General features: G+C 38.3%; 1 protein-coding gene across 1 annotated transcript in view; it reads left to right on the forward strand.

Moving 5' to 3' along the window:
• LOC138793981 (zinc finger protein 585A-like) overlaps nucleotides 1-24870 on the forward strand; it is a 43659-nt gene that overhangs the window by 16272 nt on the left and 2517 nt on the right. The window contains exons 7-10 of the mRNA XM_069972746.1: nucleotides 12588-12800; nucleotides 12916-12943; nucleotides 19431-21253; nucleotides 21420-21534. Of these exons, the coding sequence (XP_069828847.1) occupies nucleotides 12588-12800; nucleotides 12916-12943; nucleotides 19431-20716 (1527 nt within the window). The 3' untranslated portion in view covers nucleotides 20717-21253; nucleotides 21420-21534. The remainder of the gene's footprint in view (nucleotides 1-12587; nucleotides 12801-12915; nucleotides 12944-19430; nucleotides 21254-21419; nucleotides 21535-24870) is intronic.

The following is a 24870-nucleotide window of genomic DNA, read 5'->3' on the forward strand; positions in this document are numbered from 1 at the left end:
GACCATTTTATAAAAAAAAACTAGTCATTAACATCGTCCATGGAATCCAACATAGTCCTGGAAATACCGGTGTCTAAAGACCCCTCGGGGGGTTAAAAGGGTAGTTCGGCCATTGCCCCTTTTTTCAGAATGCCCTGGGGGGATGGGGCGGTGAAAAGAATAAAACTCACTTACCTTACTGGCTGCTCTCCCACCCCATTCAGTTCTATCCGCAATTGCTGATACAACTGAATATACTGCTGGCAGGAGCTCCCTCTTCTGCCAGACCTGACAAGAGGAGACCAGAGCCCAAGAAGAAGAGCAGGAACCTGGACAGGTGAGCTTATCCCAAGAAATACAACCCCCATCATGCCCTGCTTAACAGTTCATGGTTTGAGTTGTAGTTTTGCAGCCTGTAGCTCTCCCGGTTGCAGAACTACAACACCCATCATGTCCTGCTGGCAGTTCATGAGAGGAGTTGTCGTTTTTCAGCTGGAGAGTCAAAGATTGGGAAAAATTGATAAGAGAGTCAGTCCATTAATAATAGGGGACAATGGCACAGTACATGAGGGGGACAAAGTGACACAATGCAAGAGGGGGAGGTCGTAGCACATTACATGAGGACAGTGACAGTTCATTGGAACACGGTGACACATTAGAGGGTGTCACTTTAGGATGCATTCACACTATGGGATAACCCGCTGTGGATTCTGTTGCTCGCCCCCACTTGCGCGCATCTCCATTCTATGGTGAGGCAGATAACGCCATCCACCCGAAGAATTGACATGTCAATTCTTTGGGCGGACGGGTGGCTGCGTCTTACTTTTCTGTCTCACTCTGTACTAAACCCTCCTGCAGCTACAACAGATTGTGCAGGACCCTCCTGCATCTTAATCACATTGCGCAGGACCCTCCATCACATTGATTTCCAACTTCCAGCAGCTCTTTCTTATATGAATTTGCTTTATCTGTGTTACTTATCTGCTAATTCTTCTTTAGGATCCATTGTTTTCTCTTTTGGTGGCTTCAGAGACAATTACCAGTGATCAATAGAGTTAAAGGGGTTGTCCGGCGAAAAAAATTATTCACAGAATAACACACATTACAAAGTTATACAACTTTGTAATGTATGTTATGTCTGTGAATGGCCCCCTTCCCCGTGTCCCACCACCCCCACCCGTGTACCCGGAAGTGTGGTGCGCTATACATTACCTATCACGTGCCGACCACGGTCTCCGATCCTCAGCAGTGACGTCTTCTTCGGGAGGCCAGCGGATCTTCCCGAGTGCTGGCCGCCCTCTGCAGCGTCATCCGAAGCTCAGCCGCGATTGGCTGAGCATAACTGTGCTCAGCCAATCGCGGCTGAGCAGCTGATGACGTGGCCGCGTCATCAGCCGCTCAGCCGCGATTGGCTGAGCACAGTTATGCTCAGCCAATCGCGGCTGAGCTTCGGATGACGCTGCAGAGGGCGGCCAGCACTCGGGAAGATCCGCCGGACTCACGAAGAAGACGTCACTGCTGACGATCGGAGACCGTGGACGACACGACATGCGGTGAGTATAATGCACCACACTTCCGGGTCTAGCGTGGGTGGGGGGAAACACGGGGAAGGGGGCCATTCACAGACATAACATACATTACAAAGTTGTATAACTTTGTAATGTGTGTTATTCTGTGAATAATTTTTTATCGCCGGACAACCCCTTTAAGGGTCCATTACACAGGGCGACTATGAGCAGTTTGTTAAGCCAAACACCGATAATCGGCCTGTGTAATATCATCGTTTGGTTGCTTGGTTTTCACCAGGCATAAAATCTTCGCCCGTTGCTCATACATGTATTGTGTAATAGGGGAGCAATGGGTGATGAAAGTGAAGGGATGCACAAATAATCCAAATGATTGTTCGGGCAGCCACTTCCTCTGCCATCCGCACAATGTCTGAGCATCTAATAGCTCAGGGAAACATTCGGCAGCATTTGGTGTTGTAATACCATGACATACAATCATCTTCCCAGAACCATTTAATATTTTAACTTGAGGAACCGCTGTTTAATAGTGTGATGACAATATCTGAAAGTGCGGCTGATATAACAACAGGGTCCTTCTGCAGTATGGGAAATAGCCATTCCTGAGTGAGGAGGCTAAATCCCATCACTGAAAAGGACCTTTCCTATATGTCACCTTCACGGTATAGGATAGGTGGTAAAGGTCCTTCTGCAGTATGGGAAATAGACATTACTATGTGAGGGGGCTAAACCCCATCACTCACAAGGACCTTTCCTACATGTCACCTTCACGGTATAGGATAGGTGGAAAAGGTCCTTCTGCAGTATGGGAAATAGACATTACTATGTGAGGAGGCTAAATCCCATGACTGAAAAGGACCTTTCCTACATATCACCTTCACGGTATAGGATAGGTAAAAAAGGTCCTTCTGCAGTATGGGAAATAGCCATTCCTGAGTGAGGAGGCTAAATCCCATCACTGAAAAGGACCTTTCCTACATGTCACCTTCACGGTATAGGATAGGTGGAAAAGGTCCTTCTGCAGTATGGGAAATAGCCATTATTAGGTGAGGAGGCTAAACCCCATGACTGAAAAGGACCTTTCCTACATGTCACCTTCACGGTATAGGATAGGTGGAAAAGGTCCTTCTGCAGTATGGGAAATAGCCAATTCACCATAAAATGGCTAAATTCTAGATCTATACAGGACCCCACCACAAGGGGGCAAAAAGGTCCTTACCAGTTATGGGAAATAGACAGCTGCTATAGAGCTGGCTATTTCCCATACCTGGGAGGGACCAGGTCCTCTTGCGGTATGGGATTTAGTCACAACCATTTCCATGTGAATGATCACATGATTGTGACATCATGATAGGTCCTTAAGACAACTGGTAGATAAAAAAAAAGAGGATAATGGTGAGAAATTATACTTCTATTTATTGTTATACTGAGCATTATATATAGTGTATATCTATAGTGTGTATTATATATAGTGTATATCTATAGTGTGTGTATTATATATAGTGTATATCTATAGTGTGTATTATATATAGTGTATATCTATAGTGTGTGTATTATATATAGTGTATATCTATAGTGTGTGTATTATATATAGTGTATATCTATAGTGTGTATTATATATAGTGTATATCTATAGTGTGTATTATATATAGTGTATATCTATAGTGTGTATTATATATATAGTGTATATCTATAGTGTGTATTATATATAGTGTATATCTATAGTGTGTGTTATATATAGTGTATATCTATAGTGTGTGTATTATATATAGTGTATATCTATAGTGTGTGTTATATATAGTGTATATCTATAGTGTGTGTTATATATAGTGTATATCTATAGTGTGTGTATTATATATAGTGTATATCTATACTGTGTGTATTATATATAGTGTATATCTATAGTGTGTGTTATATATAGTGTATATCTATAGTGTGTATTATATATATAGTGTATATCTATAGTGTGTGTATTATATATAGTGTATATCTATAGTGTGTGTATTATATATAGTGTATATCTATAGTGTGTATTATATATAGTGTATATCTATAGTGTGTGTATTATATATAGTGTATATCTATAGTGTGTGTATTATATATAGCGTATATCTATAGTGTGTATTATATATAGTGTATATCTATAGTGTGTATTATATATATAGTGTATATCTATAGTGTGTGTATTATATATAGTGTATATCTATAGTGTGTGTATTATATATAGTGTATATCTATAGTGTGTATTATATATAGTGTATATCTATAGTGTGTGTTATATATAGTGTATATCTATAGTGTGTATTATATATATAGTGTATATCTATAGTGTGTGTATTATATATAGTGTATATCTATAGTGTGTGTATTATATATAGTGTATATCTATAGTGTGTATTATATATAGTGTATATCTATAGTGTGTATTATATATAGTGTATATCTATAGTGTGTATTATATATAGTGTATATCTATAGTGTGTGTATTATATATAGCGTATATCTATAGTGTGTATTATATATAGTGTATATCTATAGTGTGTGTGTTATATATAGTGTATATCTATAGTGTGTGTATTATATATAGTGTATATCTATAGTGTGTATTATATATAGTGTATATCTATAGTGTGTATTATATATAGTGTATATCTATAGTGTGTATTATATATAGTGTATATCTATAGTGTGTGTATTATATATAGCGTATATCTATAGTGTGTATTATATATAGTGTATATCTATAGTGTGTGTGTTATATATAGTGTATATCTATAGTGTGTGTATTATATATAGTGTATATCTATAGTGTGTATTATATATAGTGTATATCTATAGTGTGTGTATTATATATAGTGTATATCTATAGTGTGTGTATTATATATAGTGTATATCTATAGTGTGTGTATTATATATAGTGTATATCTATAGTGTGTGTATTATATATAGTGTATATCTATAGTGTGTGTATTATATATAGTGTATATCTATAGTGTGTGTATTATATATAGTGTATATCTATAGTGTGTATTATATATAGTGTATATCTATAGTGTGTGTATTATATATAGTGTATATCTATAGTGTGTGTATTATATATATAGTGTATATCTATAGTGTGTATTATATATAGTATATATCTATAGTGTGTATTATATATAGTGTATATCTATAGTGTGTATTATATATAGTGTATATCTATAGTGTGTGTATTATATATAGCGTATATCTATAGTGTGTATTATATATAGTGTATATCTATAGTGTGTGTATTATATATAGCGTATATCTATAGTGTGTATTATATATAGTGTATATCTATAGTGTGTGTGTTATATATAGTGTATATCTATAGTGTGTGTATTATATATAGTGTATATCTATAGTGTGTATTATATATAGTGTATATCTATAGTGTGTATTATATATAGTGTATATCTATAGTGTGTATTATATATAGTGTATATCTATAGTGTGTGTATTATATATAGCGTATATCTATAGTGTGTATTATATATAGTGTATATCTATAGTGTGTGTGTTATATATAGTGTATATCTATAGTGTGTGTATTATATATAGTGTATATCTATAGTGTGTATTATATATAGTGTATATCTATAGTGTGTGTATTATATATAGTGTATATCTATAGTGTGTGTATTATATATAGTGTATATCTATAGTGTGTGTATTATATATCGTGTATATCTATAGTGTGTGTATTATATATAGTGTATATCTATAGTGTGTGTATTATATATAGTGTATATCTATAGTGTGTGTATTATATATAGTGTATATCTATAGTGTGTATTATATATAGTGTATATCTATAGTGTGTGTATTATATATAGTGTATATCTATAGTGTGTGTATTATATATATAGTGTATATCTATAGTGTGTATTATATATAGTATATATCTATAGTGTGTATTATATATAGTGTATATCTATAGTGTGTATTATATATAGTGTATATCTATAGTGTGTGTATTATATATAGTGTATATCTATAGTGTGTATTATATATAGTGTATATCTATAGTGTGTGTGTTATATATAGTGTATATCTATAGTGTGTGTATTATATATAGTGTATATCTATAGTGTGTATTATATATAGTGTATATCTATAGTGTGTATTATATATAGTGTATATCTATAGTGTGTATTATATATAGTGTATATCTATAGTGTGTGTATTATATATAGCGTATATCTATAGTGTGTATTATATATAGTGTATATCTATAGTGTGTGTGTTATATATAGTGTATATCTATAGTGTGTGTATTATATATAGTGTATATCTATAGTGTGTATTATATATAGTGTATATCTATAGTGTGTGTATTATATATAGTGTATATCTATAGTGTGTGTATTATATATAGTGTATATCTATAGTGTGTGTATTATATATAGTGTATATCTATAGTGTGTGTATTATATATAGTGTATATCTATAGTGTGTATTATATATAGTGTATATCTATAGTGTGTGTATTATATATAGTGTATATCTATAGTGTGTGTATTATATATAGTGTATATCTGTAGTGTGTATTATATATAGTGTATATCTATAGTGTGTATTATATATAGTGTATATCTATAGTGTGTGTTATATATAGTGTATATCTATAGTGTGTATTATATATATAGTGTATATCTATAGTGTGTGTATTATATATAGTGTATATCTATAGTGTGTGTATTATATATAGTGTATATCTATAGTGTGTATTATATATAGTGTATATCTATAGTGTGTATTATATATAGTGTATATCTATAGTGTGTATTATATATAGTGTATATCTATAGTGTGTGTATTATATATAGCGTATATCTATAGTGTGTATTATATATAGTGTATATCTATAGTGTGTGTGTTATATATAGTGTATATCTATAGTGTGTGTATTATATATAGTGTATATCTATAGTGTGTATTATATATAGTGTATATCTATAGTGTGTATTATATATAGTGTATATCTATAGTGTGTATTATATATAGTGTATATCTATAGTGTGTGTATTATATATAGCGTATATCTATAGTGTGTATTATATATAGTGTATATCTATAGTGTGTGTGTTATATATAGTGTATATCTATAGTGTGTGTGTTATATATAGTGTATATCTATAGTGTGTATTATATATAGTGTATATCTATAGTGTGTGTATTATATATAGTGTATATCTATAGTGTGTGTATTATATATAGTGTATATCTATAGTGTGTGTATTATATATCGTGTATATCTATAGTGTGTGTATTATATATAGTGTATATCTATAGTGTGTGTATTATATATAGTGTATATCTATAGTGTGTGTATTATATATAGTGTATATCTATAGTGTGTATTATATATAGTGTATATCTATAGTGTGTGTATTATATATAGTGTATATCTATAGTGTGTGTATTATATATATAGTGTATATCTATAGTGTGTATTATATATAGTATATATCTATAGTGTGTATTATATATATAGTGTATATCTATAGTGTGTGTATTATATATAGCGTATATCTATAGTGTGTATTATATATAGTGTATATCTATAGTGTGTGTATTATATATAGCGTATATCTATAGTGTGTATTATATATAGTGTATATCTATAGTGTGTGTGTTATATATAGTGTATATCTATAGTGTGTGTATTATATATAGTGTATATCTATAGTGTGTATTATATATAGTGTATATCTATAGTGTGTATTATATATAGTGTATATCTATAGTGTGTATTATATATAGTGTATATCTATAGTGTGTGTATTATATATAGTGTATATCTATAGTGTGTATTATATATAGTGTATATCTATAGTGTGTGTGTTATATATAGTGTATATCTATAGTGTGTGTATTATATATAGTGTATATCTATAGTGTGTATTATATATAGTGTATATCTATAGTGTGTGTATTATATATAGTGTATATCTATAGTGTGTGTATTATATATAGTGTATATCTATAGTGTGTGTATTATATATCGTGTATATCTATAGTGTGTGTATTATATATAGTGTATATCTATAGTGTGTGTATTATATATAGTGTATATCTATAGTGTGTGTATTATATATAGTGTATATCTATAGTGTGTATTATATATAGTGTATATCTATAGTGTGTGTATTATATATAGTGTATATCTATAGTGTGTGTATTATATATATAGTGTATATCTATAGTGTGTATTATATATAGTATATATCTATAGTGTGTATTATATATAGTGTATATCTATAGTGTGTATTATATATAGTGTATATCTATAGTGTGTGTATTATATATAGCGTATATCTATAGTGTGTATTATATATAGTGTATATCTATAGTGTGTGTATTATATATAGTGTATATCTATAGTGTGTGTATTATATATAGTGTATATCTATAGTGTGTATTATATATAGTGTATATCTATAGTGTGTATTATATATAGTGTATATCTATAGTGTGTATTATATATAGTGTATATCTATAGTGTGTGTATTATATATAGCGTATATCTATAGTGTGTATTATATATAGTGTATATCTATAGTGTGTGTGTTATATATAGTGTATATCTATAGTGTGTGTATTATATATAGTGTATATCTATAGTGTGTATTATATATAGTGTATATCTATAGTGTGTGTATTATATATAGTGTATATCTATAGTGTGTGTATTATATATAGTGTATATCTATAGTGTGTGTATTATATATAGTGTATATCTATAGTGTGTGTATTATATATAGTGTATATCTATAGTGTGTATTATATATAGTGTATATCTATAGTGTGTGTATTATATATAGTGTATATCTATAGTGTGTGTATTATATATAGTGTATATCTGTAGTGTGTATTATATATAGTGTATATCTATAGTGTGTATTATATATAGTGTATATCTATAGTGTGTGTATTATATATAGTGTATATCTATAGTGTGTGTATTATATATAGTGTATATCTATAGTGTGTATTATATATAGTGTATATCTATAGTGTGTATTATATATAGTGTATATCTATAGTGTGTGTATTATATATAGTGTATATCTATAGTGTGTATTATATATAGTGTATATCTATAGTGTGTGTATTATATATAGTGTATATCTATAGTGTGTGTATTATATATAGTGTATAACTATAGTGTGTGTATTATATATAGTGTATATCTATAGTGTGTGTATTATATATAGTGTATATCTATAGTGTGTGTATTATATATAGTGTATATCTATAGTGTGTGTATTATATATAGTGTATATCTATAGTGTGTGTATTATATATATAGTGTATATCTATAGTGTGTGTATTATATATAGTGTATATCTATAGTGTGTATTATATATAGTATATATCTATAGTGTGTATTATATATAGTGTATATCTATAGTGTGTATTATATATAGTGTATATCTATAGTGTGTGTATTATATATATAGTGTATATCTATAGTGTGTGTATTATATATAGTGTATATCTATAGTGTGTGTATTATATATAGTGTATATCTATAGTGTGTGTATTATATATAGTGTATATCTATAGTGTGTATTATATATAGTGTATATCTATAGTGTGTATTATATATAGTGTATATCTATAGTGTGTGTATTATATATAGTGTATATCTATAGTGTGTGTATTATATATAGTGTATATCTGTAGTGTGTATTATATATAGTGTATATCTATAGTGTGTATTATATATAGTGTATATCTATAGTGTGTGTATTATATATAGTGTATATCTATAGTGTGTGTATTATATATAGTGTATATCTATAGTGTGTATTATATATAGTGTATATCTATAGTGTGTATTATATATAGTGTATATCTATAGTGTGTGTATTATATATAGTGTATATCTATAGTGTGTATTATATATAGTGTATATCTATAGTGTGTGTATTATATATAGTGTATATCTATAGTGTGTGTATTATATATAGTGTATACCTATAGTGTGTGTATTATATATAGTGTATATCTATAGTGTGTGTATTATATATAGTGTATATCTATAGTGTGTGTATTATATATAGTGTATAACTATAGTGTGTGTATTATATATAGTGTATATCTATAGTGTGTGTATTATATATAGTGTATATCTATAGTGTGTGTATTATATATAGTGTATATCTATAGTGTGTGTATTATATATAGTGTATATCTATAGTGTGTGTATTATATATATAGGGTATAGCTATAGTGTGTGTATTATATATAGTGTATATCTATAGTGTGTATTATATATAGTGTATATCTATAGTGTGTGTATTATATATCGTGTATATCTATAGTGTGTGTATTATATATATAGTGTATATCTATAGTGTGTATTATATATAGTGTATATCTATAGTGTGTGTATTATATATAGTGTATATCTATAGTGTGTGTATTATATATATAGTGTATATCTATAGTGTGTGTATTATATATAGTGTATATCTATAGTGTGTATTATATATAGTGTATATCTATAGTGTGTATTATATATAGTGTATATCTATAGTGTGTGTATTATACTTAGTGTATATCTATAGTGTGTATTATATATAGTGTATATCTATAGTGTGTATTATATATAGTGTATATCTATAGTGTGTATTATATAGTGTATATCTATAGTGTGTGTATTATATATAGTGTATATCTATAGTGTGTATTATATATAGTGTATATCTATAGTGTGTATTATATAGTGTATATCTATAGTGTGTGTATTATATATAGTGTATATCTATAGTGTGTGTATTATATATAGTGTATATCTATAGTGTGTGTATTATATATAGTGTATATCTATAGTGTGTGTATTATATATAGTGTATATCTATAGTGTGTATTATATATAGTGTATATCTATAGTGTGTGTATTATATATAGTGTATATCTATAGTGTGTGTATTATATAGTGTATATCTATAGTGTGTGTATTATATATAGTGTATATCTATAGTGTGTATTATATATAGCGTATATCTATAGTGTGTGTATTATATATAGTGTATATCTATAGTGTGTATTATATATAGTGTATATCTATAGTGTGTGTATTATATATAGTGTATATCTATAGTGTGTATTATATATAGCGTATATCTATAGTGTGTGTATTATATATAGTGTATATCTATAGTGTGTATTATATATAGTGTATATCTATAGTGTGTGTATTATATATAGTGTATATCTATAGTGTGTGTATTATATATAGTGTATATCTGTAGTGTGTATTATATATAGTGTATATCTATAGTGTGTGTATTATATATAGTGTATATCTATAGTGTGTGTATTATATATAGTGTATATCTATAGTGTGTGTATTATATATAGTGTATATCTATAGTGTGTGTATTATATATAGTGTATATCTATAGTGTGTATTATATATAGTGTATATCTATAGTGTGTGTATTATATATAGTGTATATCTATAGTGTGTGTATTATATATAGTGTATATCTGTAGTGTGTATTATATATAGTGTATATCTATAGTGTGTGTATTATATATAGTGTATATCTATAGTGTGTGTATTATATATAGTGTATATCTATAGTGTGTGTATTATATATAGTGTATATCTATAGTGTGTGTATTATATATAGTGTATATCTGTAGTGTGTATTATATATAGTGTATATCTATAGTGTGTGTATTATATATAGTGTATATCTATAGTGTGTGTATTATATATATAGTGTATATCTATAGTGTGTGTATTATATATAGTGTATATCTATAGTGTGTATTATATATAGTGTATATCTATAGTGTGTGTATTATATATAGTGTACATCTATAGTGTGTATTATATATAGTGTATATCTATAGTGTGTATTATATATAGTGTATATCTATAGTGTGTGTATTATATATAGTGTATATCTATAGTGTGTGTATTATATATATAGTGTATATCTATAGTGTGTGTATTATATATAGTGTATATCTATAGTGTGTATTATATATAGTGTATATCTATAGTGTGTGTATTATATATAGTGTACATCTATAGTGTGTATTATATATAGTGTATATCTATAGTGTGTGTATTATATATAGTGTATATCTATAGTGTGTGTATTATATATATAGTGTATATCTATAGTGTGTATTATATATAGTGTATATCTATAGTGTGTGTATTATATATAGTGTACATCTATAGTGTGTATTATATATAGTGTATATCTATAGTGTGTATTATATATAGTGTATATCTATAGTGTGTGTATTATATATAGTGTATATCTATAGTGTGTATTATATATAGTGTATATCTATAGTGTGTGTATTATATATAGTGTATATCTATAGTGTGTATTATATATAGTGTATATCTATAGTGTGTATTATATATAGTGTATATCTATAGTGTGTGTATTATATATAGTGTATATCTATAGTGTGTATTATATATAGTGTATATCTATAGTGTGTATTATATATAGTGTATATCTATAGTGTGTATTATATATATAGTGTATATCTATAGTGTGTGTATTATATATAGTGTATATCTATAGTCCATTTGTCCAGCATTTGACTGGTGAAGCTTGATGTCGCCCTCGGGAATCCTTGAAAAGTCCTGGAAAACATGAATACAGTGATAGGCCACAGGCTGTATCAAGGTTGTTCATACAGACTTCGGGCTGCATTCAACTTCTGGAGCCCCCGGTAATCAGACTTCCCTCACCTCTTATTATATACTGTAATTATTATAGGGGTACTCCGGCAAAAAGAATAGTTGTCAAATCTTTTTGTATATAAATAATGTTATACTGATTTGTAAATTACTTCTCTATAAAAAAAAAAAAAATCACCAGTCTTCCAGTACTTATCAGCTGCTGTATGTGCTGCAGGAAGTGGTGTAGTCTGTGATGCAATGGCGGAGAGAATATTACACGTGGCCCTAGGGGAGGTAACAGGAAAATGTCAGCATCTTGTAGTCTCTCCCTGGTCATCAATAATATTTGCAGCTCAAGAATTTTGAGTTTGTATCTTTGTGTTTCTCAGGTTCCTATAAGGTGTCAGGACGTCACCGTCTATTTCTCCAGGGAGGAGTGGGAGTATGTAGAAGGACACAAGGATGTGTACAAGGAGGCCATGATGGAGGATCAGCCGCCCCTTCTCATCAGTGACCCCCCAAGGCTGGAGAAGGCGGGAGACATGATGGCGGCCAGGATATTAGAGCTCACCCTAGAGATAATCCACCTGATCACCGGAGAGGTGAGCCATGCGTCACATCCCCTCCCTCTTATCCCTATAGATAATACAGGGAGATGACTGGAGAGGGGAAGGATTGTTAGACTCTCTGTAGTGATCAGTGTCTCACCATACACAGGATTACACAGTAGTGAAGAAGTGGTGTGGTGAGTGTGTGGCGCCCCCTGTGTATATATGTATAGTGCAGTATAGTGAGGGAGGTGACAGGGATATAAGGGGGGGCTCCACCTTACAGCTACATTACAGTAACCCTTCAGGCCCCGGTGACCCCCTGTGTATATATGTATAGTGCAGTATAGTGAGGGAGGTGACAGGGATATAAGGGGGGGCTCCACCTTACAGCTACATTACAGTAACCCTTCAGCCCCCCCCCCCCGTGTATATATGTATAGTGCAGTATAGTGAGGGAGGTGACGGGGATATAAGGGGGGCTCCACCTTACAGCTACATTACAGTAACCCTTCAGCCCCCCCCCCCTGTGTATATATGTATAGTGCAGTATAGTGAGGGAGGTGACAGGGATATAAGGGGGGGCTCCACCTTACAGCTACATTACAGTAACCCTTCAGCCCCCCCCCCCCTGTGTATATATGTATAGTGCAGTATAGTGAGGGAGGTGACGGGGATATAAGGGGGGCTCCACCTTACAGCTACATTACAGTAACCCTTCAGCCCCCCCCCCTGTGTATATATGTATAGTGCAGTATAGTGAGGGAGGTGACAGGGATATAAGGGGGGGCTCCACCTTACAGCTACATTACAGTAACCCTTCAGGCCCCCCCCCCCTGTGTATATATGTATAGTGCAGTATAGTGAGGGAGGTGACAGGGATATAAGGGGGGGCTCCACCTTACAGCTACATTACAGTAACCCTTCAGCCCCCCCCCCCTGTGTATATATGTATAGTGCAGTATAGTGAGGGAGGTGACAGGAATATAAGGGGGGATCCACCTTACAGCTACATTACAGTAACTACATAACGGGGGGGGGGGTGATGTTACAGGAAGAGGTATATAGCTGTAAATTCAGTACAATGAACACCTGAGCAATAGGGAACAATGACGGGACAACATCTAGACCAGCGCTTCTCAAAATTTTTCTACTGGAGCCTCACCCAACAGACCAAAGCAGTGCCTAGGCCTGAGTGACCAAGAGGATGCTGGGCCTCACCATCTGTGGTAATAATCCGTTTAAGGGTGCCTTCACACGTTCCAGATCCACAGCGGATTTTAGGCTGCGAGTTTGCAGCAAAATCTGCTGCGGATCAATGTAGTGTGAAGGGGATCTACTCTCGGAGCAGCAGCCCAGGGGGCCATCTACTATAGGGGATCTAGTCTCGGAAGAAGCAGCAGCCCAGGGGGCCATCTACTATAGGGGATCTAGTCTCGGAGCAGCAGCCCAGAGGGCCATCTACTATAGGGGATCCTGTCTCGGAGCAGCAGCCCAGGGGGCCATCTACTATAGGGGATCTTGTCTCGGAGCAGCAGCCCAGGGGGCCATCTACTATAGGGGATCCTCTCTCGGAGCAGCAGCCCAGGGGGCCATCTACTATAGGGGATCTTGTCTCGGAGCAGCAGCCCAGGGGGCCATCTACTATAGGGGATCTAGTCTCAGAGCAGCAGCCCAGGGGGCCATCTACTATAGAGGATCTTGTCTCGGATCAGCAGCCCAGGGGGCCATCTACTATAGGGGATCTAGTCTCAGAGCAGCAGCCCAGGGGGCCATCTACTATAGGGGATCTTGTCTCGGAGCAGCAGCCCAGGGGGCCATCTATTATAGGGGATCCTGTCTCAGAGCAGCAGCCCAGGGGGGCATCTACTATAGGGGATCTTGTCTCGGAGCAGCAGCCCAGGGGGCCATCTACTATAGGGGATCTTGTCTCGGAGCAGCAGCCCAGGGGGCCATCTACTATAGGGGATCTAGTCTCAGAGCAGCAGCCCAGGGGGCCATCTACTATAGGGGATCTACTCTCGGAGCAGCAGCCCAGAGGGCCATCTACTATAGGGGATCTTGTCTCGGAGCAGCAGCCCAGGGGGCCATCTACTATAGGGGATCTAGTCTCGGAGCAGCAGCCCAGGGGGGCATCTACTATAGGGGATCTTGTCTCGGAGCAGCAGCCCAGGGGGCCATCTACTATAGGGGATCTAGTCTCGGAGCAGCAGCCCAGGGGGGCATCTACTATAGGGGATCTTGTCTCGGAGCAGCAGCCCAGGGGGCCATCTACTATAGGGGATCTACTCTCGGAGCAGCAGCCCAGGGGGCCATCTACTATAGGGGATCTTGTCTCGGAGCAGCAGCCCAGGGGGCCATCTACTATAGGGGATCTACTCTCGGAGCAGCAGCCCAGGGGGCCATCTACTATAGGGGAGTACACAGGGGTCGATCTTCTATAGGCAGATTTACAGGGAACCACTTTCTTGTCACTATGGTCCTGTGGGTGGGGGCCCAGGTTGGGTGGACAGCCCAGGGTAACTTATGTAGATTATATTTTGGCGTCTGTTTTCTTCTAAACCAAAGGGGAAAAAAGAAGAGGGGGTAGATGAAGCAGAGGAAAAAAAGGAGAAGAGGAGGATGAGGGTTGCATTCTGCAATCTATCCATGACCTGACACGGGGGCGATCAGTGAAAGACAAGTCGCCAGAGCTGGAGAATGTTTAAGGTCTTAGGGCCCTATTACACAGAGCGATGATCGGCCGGATCAGGCTAATTCAGCCGATTATTACTCCGTATAATAGAGACAACAATCATCAGCTGATCGTGTCTTTAGGTCTGGACCTAAAAACATCATCCGACGATCGCTACGTGTAATAGTGATGCACGGCCGCTGGCTAACGATAGAATGAACTATTATTCATTACCTCTCCACACTCCCGGTCTTCTCCTGCCCTCTGCTGCCTCCCCAGCGCTGTGGTCCTGCCAGTGATTGGCTGAGCGGCCTGTCAGCTCAGAGACCGCTTTGGAGCTACAGCCTCGGTGCCAGGGGTGAAAGCGGAGGGCAGGAGAGTCCAGGAGGGTGGAGAGGTAATGCATAACAGTTTAGGGCAAAGGCTGCACGGACATCACTAACTATATATATATATATATATATATATATATATATATATATACAGCCCTTCCTAAATGATCATCGAGCTGTGTAATAGGCCCAGTAAACGAGTGCCGATCTGGCAGACTGGCGCTTGTTTACATTATTGATGTTGCCACCATCGGCCCATCTAATAGGACGCTTTCTCGTTGTAGCTTTTAACATAACATCAGACATGGTAAAAGTTACTGATCAAAGTTGGTCTCATTTCTGATCCGTACATTATGCCCCGGTTCCATCCTCATTATGAAGTTCAGGGCTTTTACCCACACGGACAAACAAATGACTATCACAACCAATCCCACTGTTCACACTATGCAGGTGCACGCTGCCATTGCTAATGTATAGACAAAAACAGAAAAGTGCAACAGCAACCTGCAAATACCAAGACATCGGGTTAACGTAGATATATAGAAGAACAAAAACTGCTATGGGAAAAATGAGATTCTTGTCATACCATCTAATCAAATTGTGTGTATCATCCGAGTTACGGCGACCTGAGATGGAATCAAGATCCAGCTTATCTTTGCTTAAATCAGCCCTGGGGTGGAATGGGTGGAGTGCACAAATCGAATGGAGGCAGACACTCCCCCAACATATAACACAGGCAAAAAAAGGCGAGCACATGTAAACTACCTAGTAACACCACGCAGGTGCACGCCCCATGGCTGAAACAAACACAAAAAAGTGCAACAGCAACCTGCAAACCTGCAAGACTCGAAGCCTGGCAGATCAGCATAAGAGGGAGATTTGGAGACGACCACCAGATGTGGAGTCTTATTCCAACACCGATCGGATACAGCTGGGACTATCATATTTACCGTATTTTTCGCTTTATAAGACGCACTTTTTTTCCTCCCAAAGTGGGGGGAAAAACCAATTGCGTCCTATAAAGCGAAGACGGCTCCCAAGCAGTGCCGAGCACCACATGGAAGCCGTCCCGCCCGCGCCCTGTATTGCCGCTTACTATGCTAATGCATAGTGAGCGTCCCTGAGCGATCTTCTCCGCCCGCCCAGCCCGCCCCTTCTATCGCCGCTCAGCTGAGCTGATCAGAAGCCCAGGAAAGTGCTATGAGCAGAACTTTCCTCGGCCCCTGATTGGCTAAGCGGCGATGGAGGGGGCCGGCTGGGCGGGCAGAGGGGATCGCTGTTCTACTCACCTGTCCGCCGGCCCCAGCAGCTCCTCTCCCGACACTCCGGTCTCCCGTCATCCTCCGGGTACAGGCAGTGGGGTACAGAGACGGAAGTGTTCTGCAGCGGCAGTCTCTCTGTCCCCCGCTGCCTGTGCCGGAGGATGACGGGAGACCGGAGTGTTGGGAGAGGAGCTGCTGGGGCCGGCGGACAGGTGAGTAGCCTGTTTGTTGTTTTTCTAGTCGCAGGGATGATTGGCTACCATGGGGGGCACTGTATGGGGGCATTGGCTACTATATGGGGGCACTGTATGGGGGCATTGGCTACTATATGGGGGCACTGTATGGGGGCATTGGCTACTATATGGGGGCACTGTATGGGGGCATTGGCTACTATATGGGGGCACTGTATGGGGGCATTGGCTACTATATGGGGGCATTGGCTACTGTATGGGGGCACTGTATGGGGGCATTGGCTACTATATGGGGGCACTGTATGGGGGCATTGGCTACTATATGGGGGCACTGTATGGGGGCATTGGCTACTATATGGGGGCATTGGCTACTATATGGGGGCACTGTATGGGGGCATTGGCTACTATGGGGGCACTGTATGGGGGCATAGGCTACTATGTGGGGCACTGTATGGGGCATTGGCTACTATGTGGGGGCACTATATGGGGGCATTGGCTACTATGGGGGCACTGTATGGGGGCATTGGCTACTATGTGGGGCCATTGGCTACTATGTGGGGGCTTTGGCTACTATGGGGGGCACTATATGGGGGCATTGGCTACTATGTGGGCACTATATGGGGGCATTGGCTACTATGTGGGGCACTATATGGGGGCATTGGCACCGATCACACTGCTGCTATCTCCAAACTGTGACAATGAGCAAAATATTTTTTTTTCTATTTTTCGCCCCTAAAATCAGGGGTGCGTCTTATCAAAAGGCGCGTCCTATAAAGCGAAAAATACGGTAATTGTACTGGGACCCAATACCGATGTAGTAAGATTTTTTAATTTAAAACTTGTGGGTCAGGAGGAATGATGTCCCCCACATATCTGACCCACTTTATGGCCTAGTTATCTGCCCCCCCCCCCCTACATCATTTGGGGCCTAATGTTGTAGGTAAGTGAGCGCAGTTCTGCTCGGCTACAGAGCCTATTACCCATCTCAATTATTGTAAGCGATGTCTGTGCAGCCCTTACTTTGGTGTAAAATAATTAAGACATACTTACCTGCCCACGTTCCTCTTGTGTCCTTCAGTGTTCTCTAGGGCATTCCTCGATCACCCCCGCTGCACGTCTGGTCTCCTCTCTGAAGTGACAGGCCGCTTAGCCGATCACTGGCCGGAATGGGTCATTGCCGCAGCCACTGATTGGCTGAGCAGCCTGTCACTTTAGAGAAAGGTTAGGAAGTTCCAGAGGCTTATGCAGTAAGCGGAGAGTCACAGAAACTAGGTGGGCACTGGGGAAACCTGGACAAGTAAGTATTAACTATTATTTTATATACACTATCATCTGCCGCCCTTCCTATTACATGTAGCGATCGGCGGTCGGCGGCTGATGATTTTTGAATTGGGAAAACACAAAGATTTTTGGCTGATTGCTGTCTTTATTACACGGCACCATATCGGCCTGATTCGACCCCACAACCAGGATGCATTAAACCAAAGAGCGGGCATGAGCTGGTGCCATCTTGTGGCCATACAGAGCTTTTCATAGAAGGTGGGTGGCTGGTGCCTGAGACCCCTCAGCTAGACGTAATGTACCCAAGTGCTGATCCTCATGTCCGTAAATGACCAAATGTCAGAACTTGAAGGGAAGGTGTCACCTACATGTTCTGTTACTGATTAGAGTCAGATACTAAAACTTGTTCTTTTATTCTAACCTGTTTTTATTGTTTGACTGAAATTTTTTATTATTTCACTTTTTGTACATTGTTATGGGGGCGGTCATATTGCCTGAGATGTTTTTATCAGCATTTAGTGATATGCTTTACAGCAAGACTCATAGACATAGATGATAATAGACAGGCTCTGTCCCCTCGAGATGAAGCATTACTGAGCGGGCTCTGTGACCTGTGAAGAGGTCATTCTACAGGGAGCTGCTATTGTCTCCTCTATCTGCTGGTGTCACATGATGTGGCAATCCTGTACAGATCACTTTACAGCAGCCTCCTCTTATCACCACAGACACAACAGGAAGTCTAAGCTTAGTTTTAGCCCCCAGTGGTGAGAATGAAAACTGCAAGATCTCAGGATTATTACACAATATAGATGGAAAAATGGTCGCAGTTCAGGACGTGAAGTGGAAGAAGCCAAATAAAATACCCCGAAAGTCTTTGGGTATAAATTCAAAAAAATTTAAATGTATTTTGAATTATTATTATTTTTATTTTTTTATCCACACAGAGAATCCCAGTGATGCGGCTGATGGAGACTTCATGTTATCACTGAATTATAAAGTAAAAGATGAAGAAGTGGAGCAGCACTCCTCAGGAGAAACCCGCCGGGACCTTACTGTACATCCAGGAGGTCACAGGACAGATCTATCATATAATCCCCCTAATCATGAGGAACCTTCTCCTGACCCATCACCGGTTGTTACCACAAGGACAGATCAGACAGACCGGAAAAGGTTTCATTGTGGTGAATGTGGGAAAGTGTTTACAAAAAGCTCAGATCTCGTAACACACAGAAGAAGTCACACAGGGAAGAAGTATTCATGTTCAGTATGTGGGAAATGTTTTACAGATAAGTCAGAGCTGGTGTCACATGAGAGACTGCACACAGCGGAGTATCCATATTCATGTTCACTATGTGGGAAATGTTTTACAAGAAAATCCGAACTTGTGTCACATGAGAGAATGCACATAGGAGAGAATCCATATTCATGCTCACGTGGTGGGGAACGTTTTGCACAGAAGGCCGTTCTTGTTAAACATCAGCAATCTCACTCAGGAAAGAGGCCGTATCCACGTCTTGTTATACATGACAAAAGTCAGACAGGAGAGAAGCTATATTCATGTTCTGAATGTGGGGAACGGTTTTCAGATGAATCGAGTTTTGCTTCACATGAAAGAATTCACACAAGTGAGAAGCCACATTCATGTCCAGAATGTGGTAAATGTTTCCTAATGAAATCAATTCTTCTTAGGCATCAGAGGATTCACACAGGAGAGAAGCCATTTTCATGTTCAGAATGTGGGAAATGCTTTTCTAATAAATCAAATCTCATTCAGCATAAGGGACGTCACACAGGGGAGAAACCGTATTCATGTTCAGTATGTGGGAAATGTTTCACTTATAAACCAGAGCTTGTTACTCACGAGAGAATTCACTCAGGGAAGAAGCCCTACTCTTGTTCAGAATGTGGGAAATGTTTTTCGAATAAATCAACCTGTGTTACACACGAGAGAAGTCACACAAGAGAGAAGCCTTATTCGTGTTCAGAATGCAAGAAATGTTTTACATTTAAATCACATCTTGTTAGACATCAGAGAATTCACACAGGAGAGAAGCCATACGCATGTTTAGAGTGCGGGAAAGATTTTACAAATAAGTCGAATCTTGTTACACATCAGAGACTCCACACAGGAGAGAGGCTGAATTTATGTGTGGAATGTGGGAAACGCTTTGTCGATAAATCTCATCTTCTTAAACATCAGAGAAGTCACAAAGGCAAGAAGCCTAAATGATGATCTGTATGTGGAAAATGATTTACAAGTTTTTTAAAGATTGAGATGAAAGGAAGAAGAAAAAAAGAAGGTACCTGTGTTTTAAAAAAAAAAAAATAACGTGAGTTGTGGAAAAGGCTGAAGAGGAGGACACCAGGGTGTGAGATGGGGAGAAGATTACAGGGAGGATTGGGAGGAAGATGAAGGTTAACAGTGGGGGCAAAGGTCAGGAGGACGGATAGGAGACGCCAGGTGAAAACATCCCGCCACAAATTACTTAAAAAAAAAACTAGAAAGGAAAAGAAACACCTCGAGTAAATACGTTTATTAAAATAAAAAAAAAATTGGATTTTCTTTCATAAACTTTTTATTTCTTTCACCTTATTACGTAGCTGTGCGTCCATCTATGAGAAGTCACTATAGAGATGCATATACAGTGTACCCCACACCTGAGACCACAGGACTGGCCGTGGAAATCTGTTAGGGTAATATTACACAAAGAGATTGTCGGCCGTACTTGGACGTTCCGGACGATAACACTGGTCAACACAAAAAAAGGTAAAATGTCTGTGTCTGGAGTCTGATGTGCTGCTTAGTTCTATCACATAAAGTTGGGATGGAAGCGTTTTTTTGTTATTCCGTTATTCCTGCCTACTCAGTGTTTGTGGCTTTTCCTGGGTTATTCCCATTTCTTCACTTGTCTTAATTGGGAATTTTCTTACAGGGAAAACGGCAGTGAAGGTTTTATGGGAAGGAGTATGGACAGCGCGGTCAACCAATGACTGCTTCCCGGATAGTCACATGTTATGGGGAGGAGCTAATTTATGAGGCGGTAAGAGGTGAGTCAGTCAGAAAAGGATGGTGATGGCAGCGAGGACTGGTGTGTGAGACTGACAGGAGACAGGAGACTGGCCTCCATAGGGATCTGCCACAGGGAGATAGAGGGGAAGACAGCCGCCATTGTGAGAAAAGGATGGTGATGGCAGCAAGGACTGGTGTGTGAGACTGACAGGAGACAGGAGACCGGCCTCCACAGGGATAGGGAAGCCAGACGACAGCCGCCATTGTGAGAAAAAGATGGTGATGGCAGCAAGGACTGGTGTGTGAGACTGACAGGAGACAGGAGACCGGCCTCCACAGGGATAGGGAAGCCAGACGACAGCCGCCATTGTGAGAAAAAGATGGTGATGGCAGCAAGGACTGGTGTGTGAGACTGACAGGAGACCGGCCTCCACAGGGAGATAGAGGGGAAGACAGCCGCCATTGTGAGAAAAGGATGGTGATGGCAGCCAGGACTGGTGTGTGAGACTGACAGGAGACAGGAGACCGGCCTCCACAGGGATCTGCCACAGGGAGAAAGAAGGGAAGGCAGCCGCCATTGTGAGAGGATTCTCACTGCATTTCTGGGAGGGCAATTTGCCTTAGAGGGAAGAAAACTGCTCAGCTACTGCGGGGTAACTGAGTGAGGGTGGGTTCAGACTATGGAATTCGCGCGGATAAAATCCAGCGGATTCCGTTGCTCGTACGCGCACCTTTTTGCCGGCTCAATAGACACCATTCTATGGGCCGGCCGATTCCGCTATCCGCCGAAAGCATAGAATGGTGTCCATAGCACGGTCGGAGAGGCGCGCGGCCATGAGCGCGTACAGGAAACGGAATTCAGCGGAATTTATCTGCGAGAATTCCTCAGTGTGAACCCACCCTGAGGGTCTCCATAGAGACCAGAAACCAGAAAGCAGCCAACATGACAATGCGAACCTGCCTGTCTGCAAAGGTTCATCCATATGGAATAGGCTGACCTGTTTCCCTCACAAAGGTATATAGTTATCTACCAGATTACCTCACTACTGTATATAGTTATCTACCAGATTACTTCACAGATATATAGTTATCTTCCAGATTACTTCACTACTGTATATAGTTATCTACCAGATTACCTCACAACTGTATATAGTTATCTACCAGATTACCTCACTACTGTATATAGTTATCTACCAGATTACCTCACTACTGTATATAGTTATCTACCAGATTACCTCCAGTAAAATCACTTATTAATACAAGCGGCCTCTATCGTCTCATCAATCACTCGTGATCTGAAAAAGATGGACACTATGTACTTTAAGTGATCAAGACGAAAGCTGGGCCCCTCTTGGGATATCCTCAAGTTGTTTAAATGGTCTTTGTGACTGGTGGAATATGAGGAAAGTGACCATACCATTTGCTGTTCCCACGATTTGGAGAGAACCCAAAAATCACAGTGATGACGGCCGCTTTGTTTAGTGTATAATATATATATATGTGTGTGTGTGTGGTTTTATCAGTTAATTATTTAGCACAGTGAATCTCTATGTATAGTGTAGTATATTGGGTAGTGTAGCATATAGTGCATCATATAGTGTAGTGTATAGTGTAGTATAGTATATAGTGTAGCATGTAGTGCAGTGTAGTATATAGCATAGAATATAGTGTAGTGTATCATGTAGTGTGTAGTATATAGCATAGCATACAGTGTAGTGTAGTATATAGCATAGTATATAGTATAGCATAGTGTAGCATATAGTGTAGTGTAGTATATAGCATAGTATATTGTGTAGTGTAGTATATAGTATAGCATAGTGTAGCATATAGTGTAGTGTAGTCAGGGCTGGGACAAGGAGTTTTGGTGCCCTAGGCAGAGAAGGCAAATGCCCCCCCCCCCCCAAGCCACTGTTATCAGAATTGGCGCGGCACAGACAGTGTAAAGCCCAGAAAGTGCCCCCACACTGTATTACGAGCCCCAGTACATTCGGTAGTTATCTTATAACATTCTTACCACCATACAGTGATTACATATTGCCTTTTGAAAATCAAAAGATATCACTAATGATACCATTGAATAATACCGCCACACCACGACCACCATCACTACAACCCAGATAACAGAGTGCAGTTACATCCAGTTACTCACAGGTGACATCTTCTCTGATCAGAGTCTTTCACATTTTCTTTTTCTCTCCATCCAGTGTAGACCACCTTGAAGTCTTCTCCTGGCTGTGAATCCTCTCTCCAGAATCTGCCAGAGAAACATTTTAGGCTCCAGCACATACAGTAGTTAGGTCCCCTGTACCCCTATATAGTAGTTACACCCCTCTGTGCCCCCATAATGTTAAGGTGTCCCTGTGCCCCCACCTAATAATTAGGTATGCTCTGTGCTCCAGTATATTAGTAAGGTCCCTCTGTGCAGTCCCAATGTGTTATAGACCCCTGTGTGCTGACCCAGTAGTATATAGAGCCCCTGTGTGCTGCCCCCAGTTATATATAGACCCCCTGTGTGCTGCCCCCAGTAGTATATAGACCCCCTGTGTGCCCCACCAGTAGTATATAGACCTCTGTGTGCTCCTCCAGTAGTATATAGACCCCCTGTGTGCTGCCCCAGTAGTATATAGACCCTCTGTGTGTTCCCCCAGCAATATATAGACCCCCTGTGTGCCCCGCCAGTAGTATATAGACCTCTGTGTGCTCCTCCTGTAGTATATAGACCCCCTGTGTGCTGCCCCAGTAGTATATAGACCCCTGTGTGCCCCTCTCAGTTATATATAGACCCCCTGTGTGCCCCACCAGTAGTATATAGACTCCTGTGTGTTTCCCCAGTAGTATATAGACCCCCTGTGTGCCCCACCAGTAGTATATAGACCCCTGTGTGTTCCCTCAGTAGTATATAGACCCCCTGTGTGCCCCCTCAGTAGTATATAGACCCCCTGTGTGCTACCCCAGTAGTGTATAGACCCCCTGTGTGCTTCCCCAGTAGTATATAGCCCCCTGTGTGCTCTTCACTTCGATATAGACCTCCTGTGTCCTCCCCTAGTTGTATATAGACCCCATTCTGCTGCCCCAAGTAGTATATAGAGCCCCTGTGTGCTGACCCAAGTAGTATATAGACCCCTCTGTGAAGCCCCAGTAGTCTATAGCCCCCCTGTGTCTTCCCCATTATATAGCCCCACTGTGTGCTCCCCCCATTTATATAGACCCCTGCTGTGCACCCCCCCCCCCAGTTACACAGACCCCTGTGTGCTCCCCCTCCCATATAGTATATAACACAATAAAACAAACACTTATAGTCACCTGGGTCCTGGCGTCTCCTCTTCTCTTGACTCTTATGGCCGCAAGGGTTTTCTCTGCGGTAACAAGAGGCC

Source organism: Dendropsophus ebraccatus, chromosome 5, assembly GCF_027789765.1.
Source record: "Dendropsophus ebraccatus isolate aDenEbr1 chromosome 5, aDenEbr1.pat, whole genome shotgun sequence".
Lineage (NCBI taxonomy): Eukaryota > Metazoa > Chordata > Amphibia > Anura > Hylidae > Dendropsophus > Dendropsophus ebraccatus.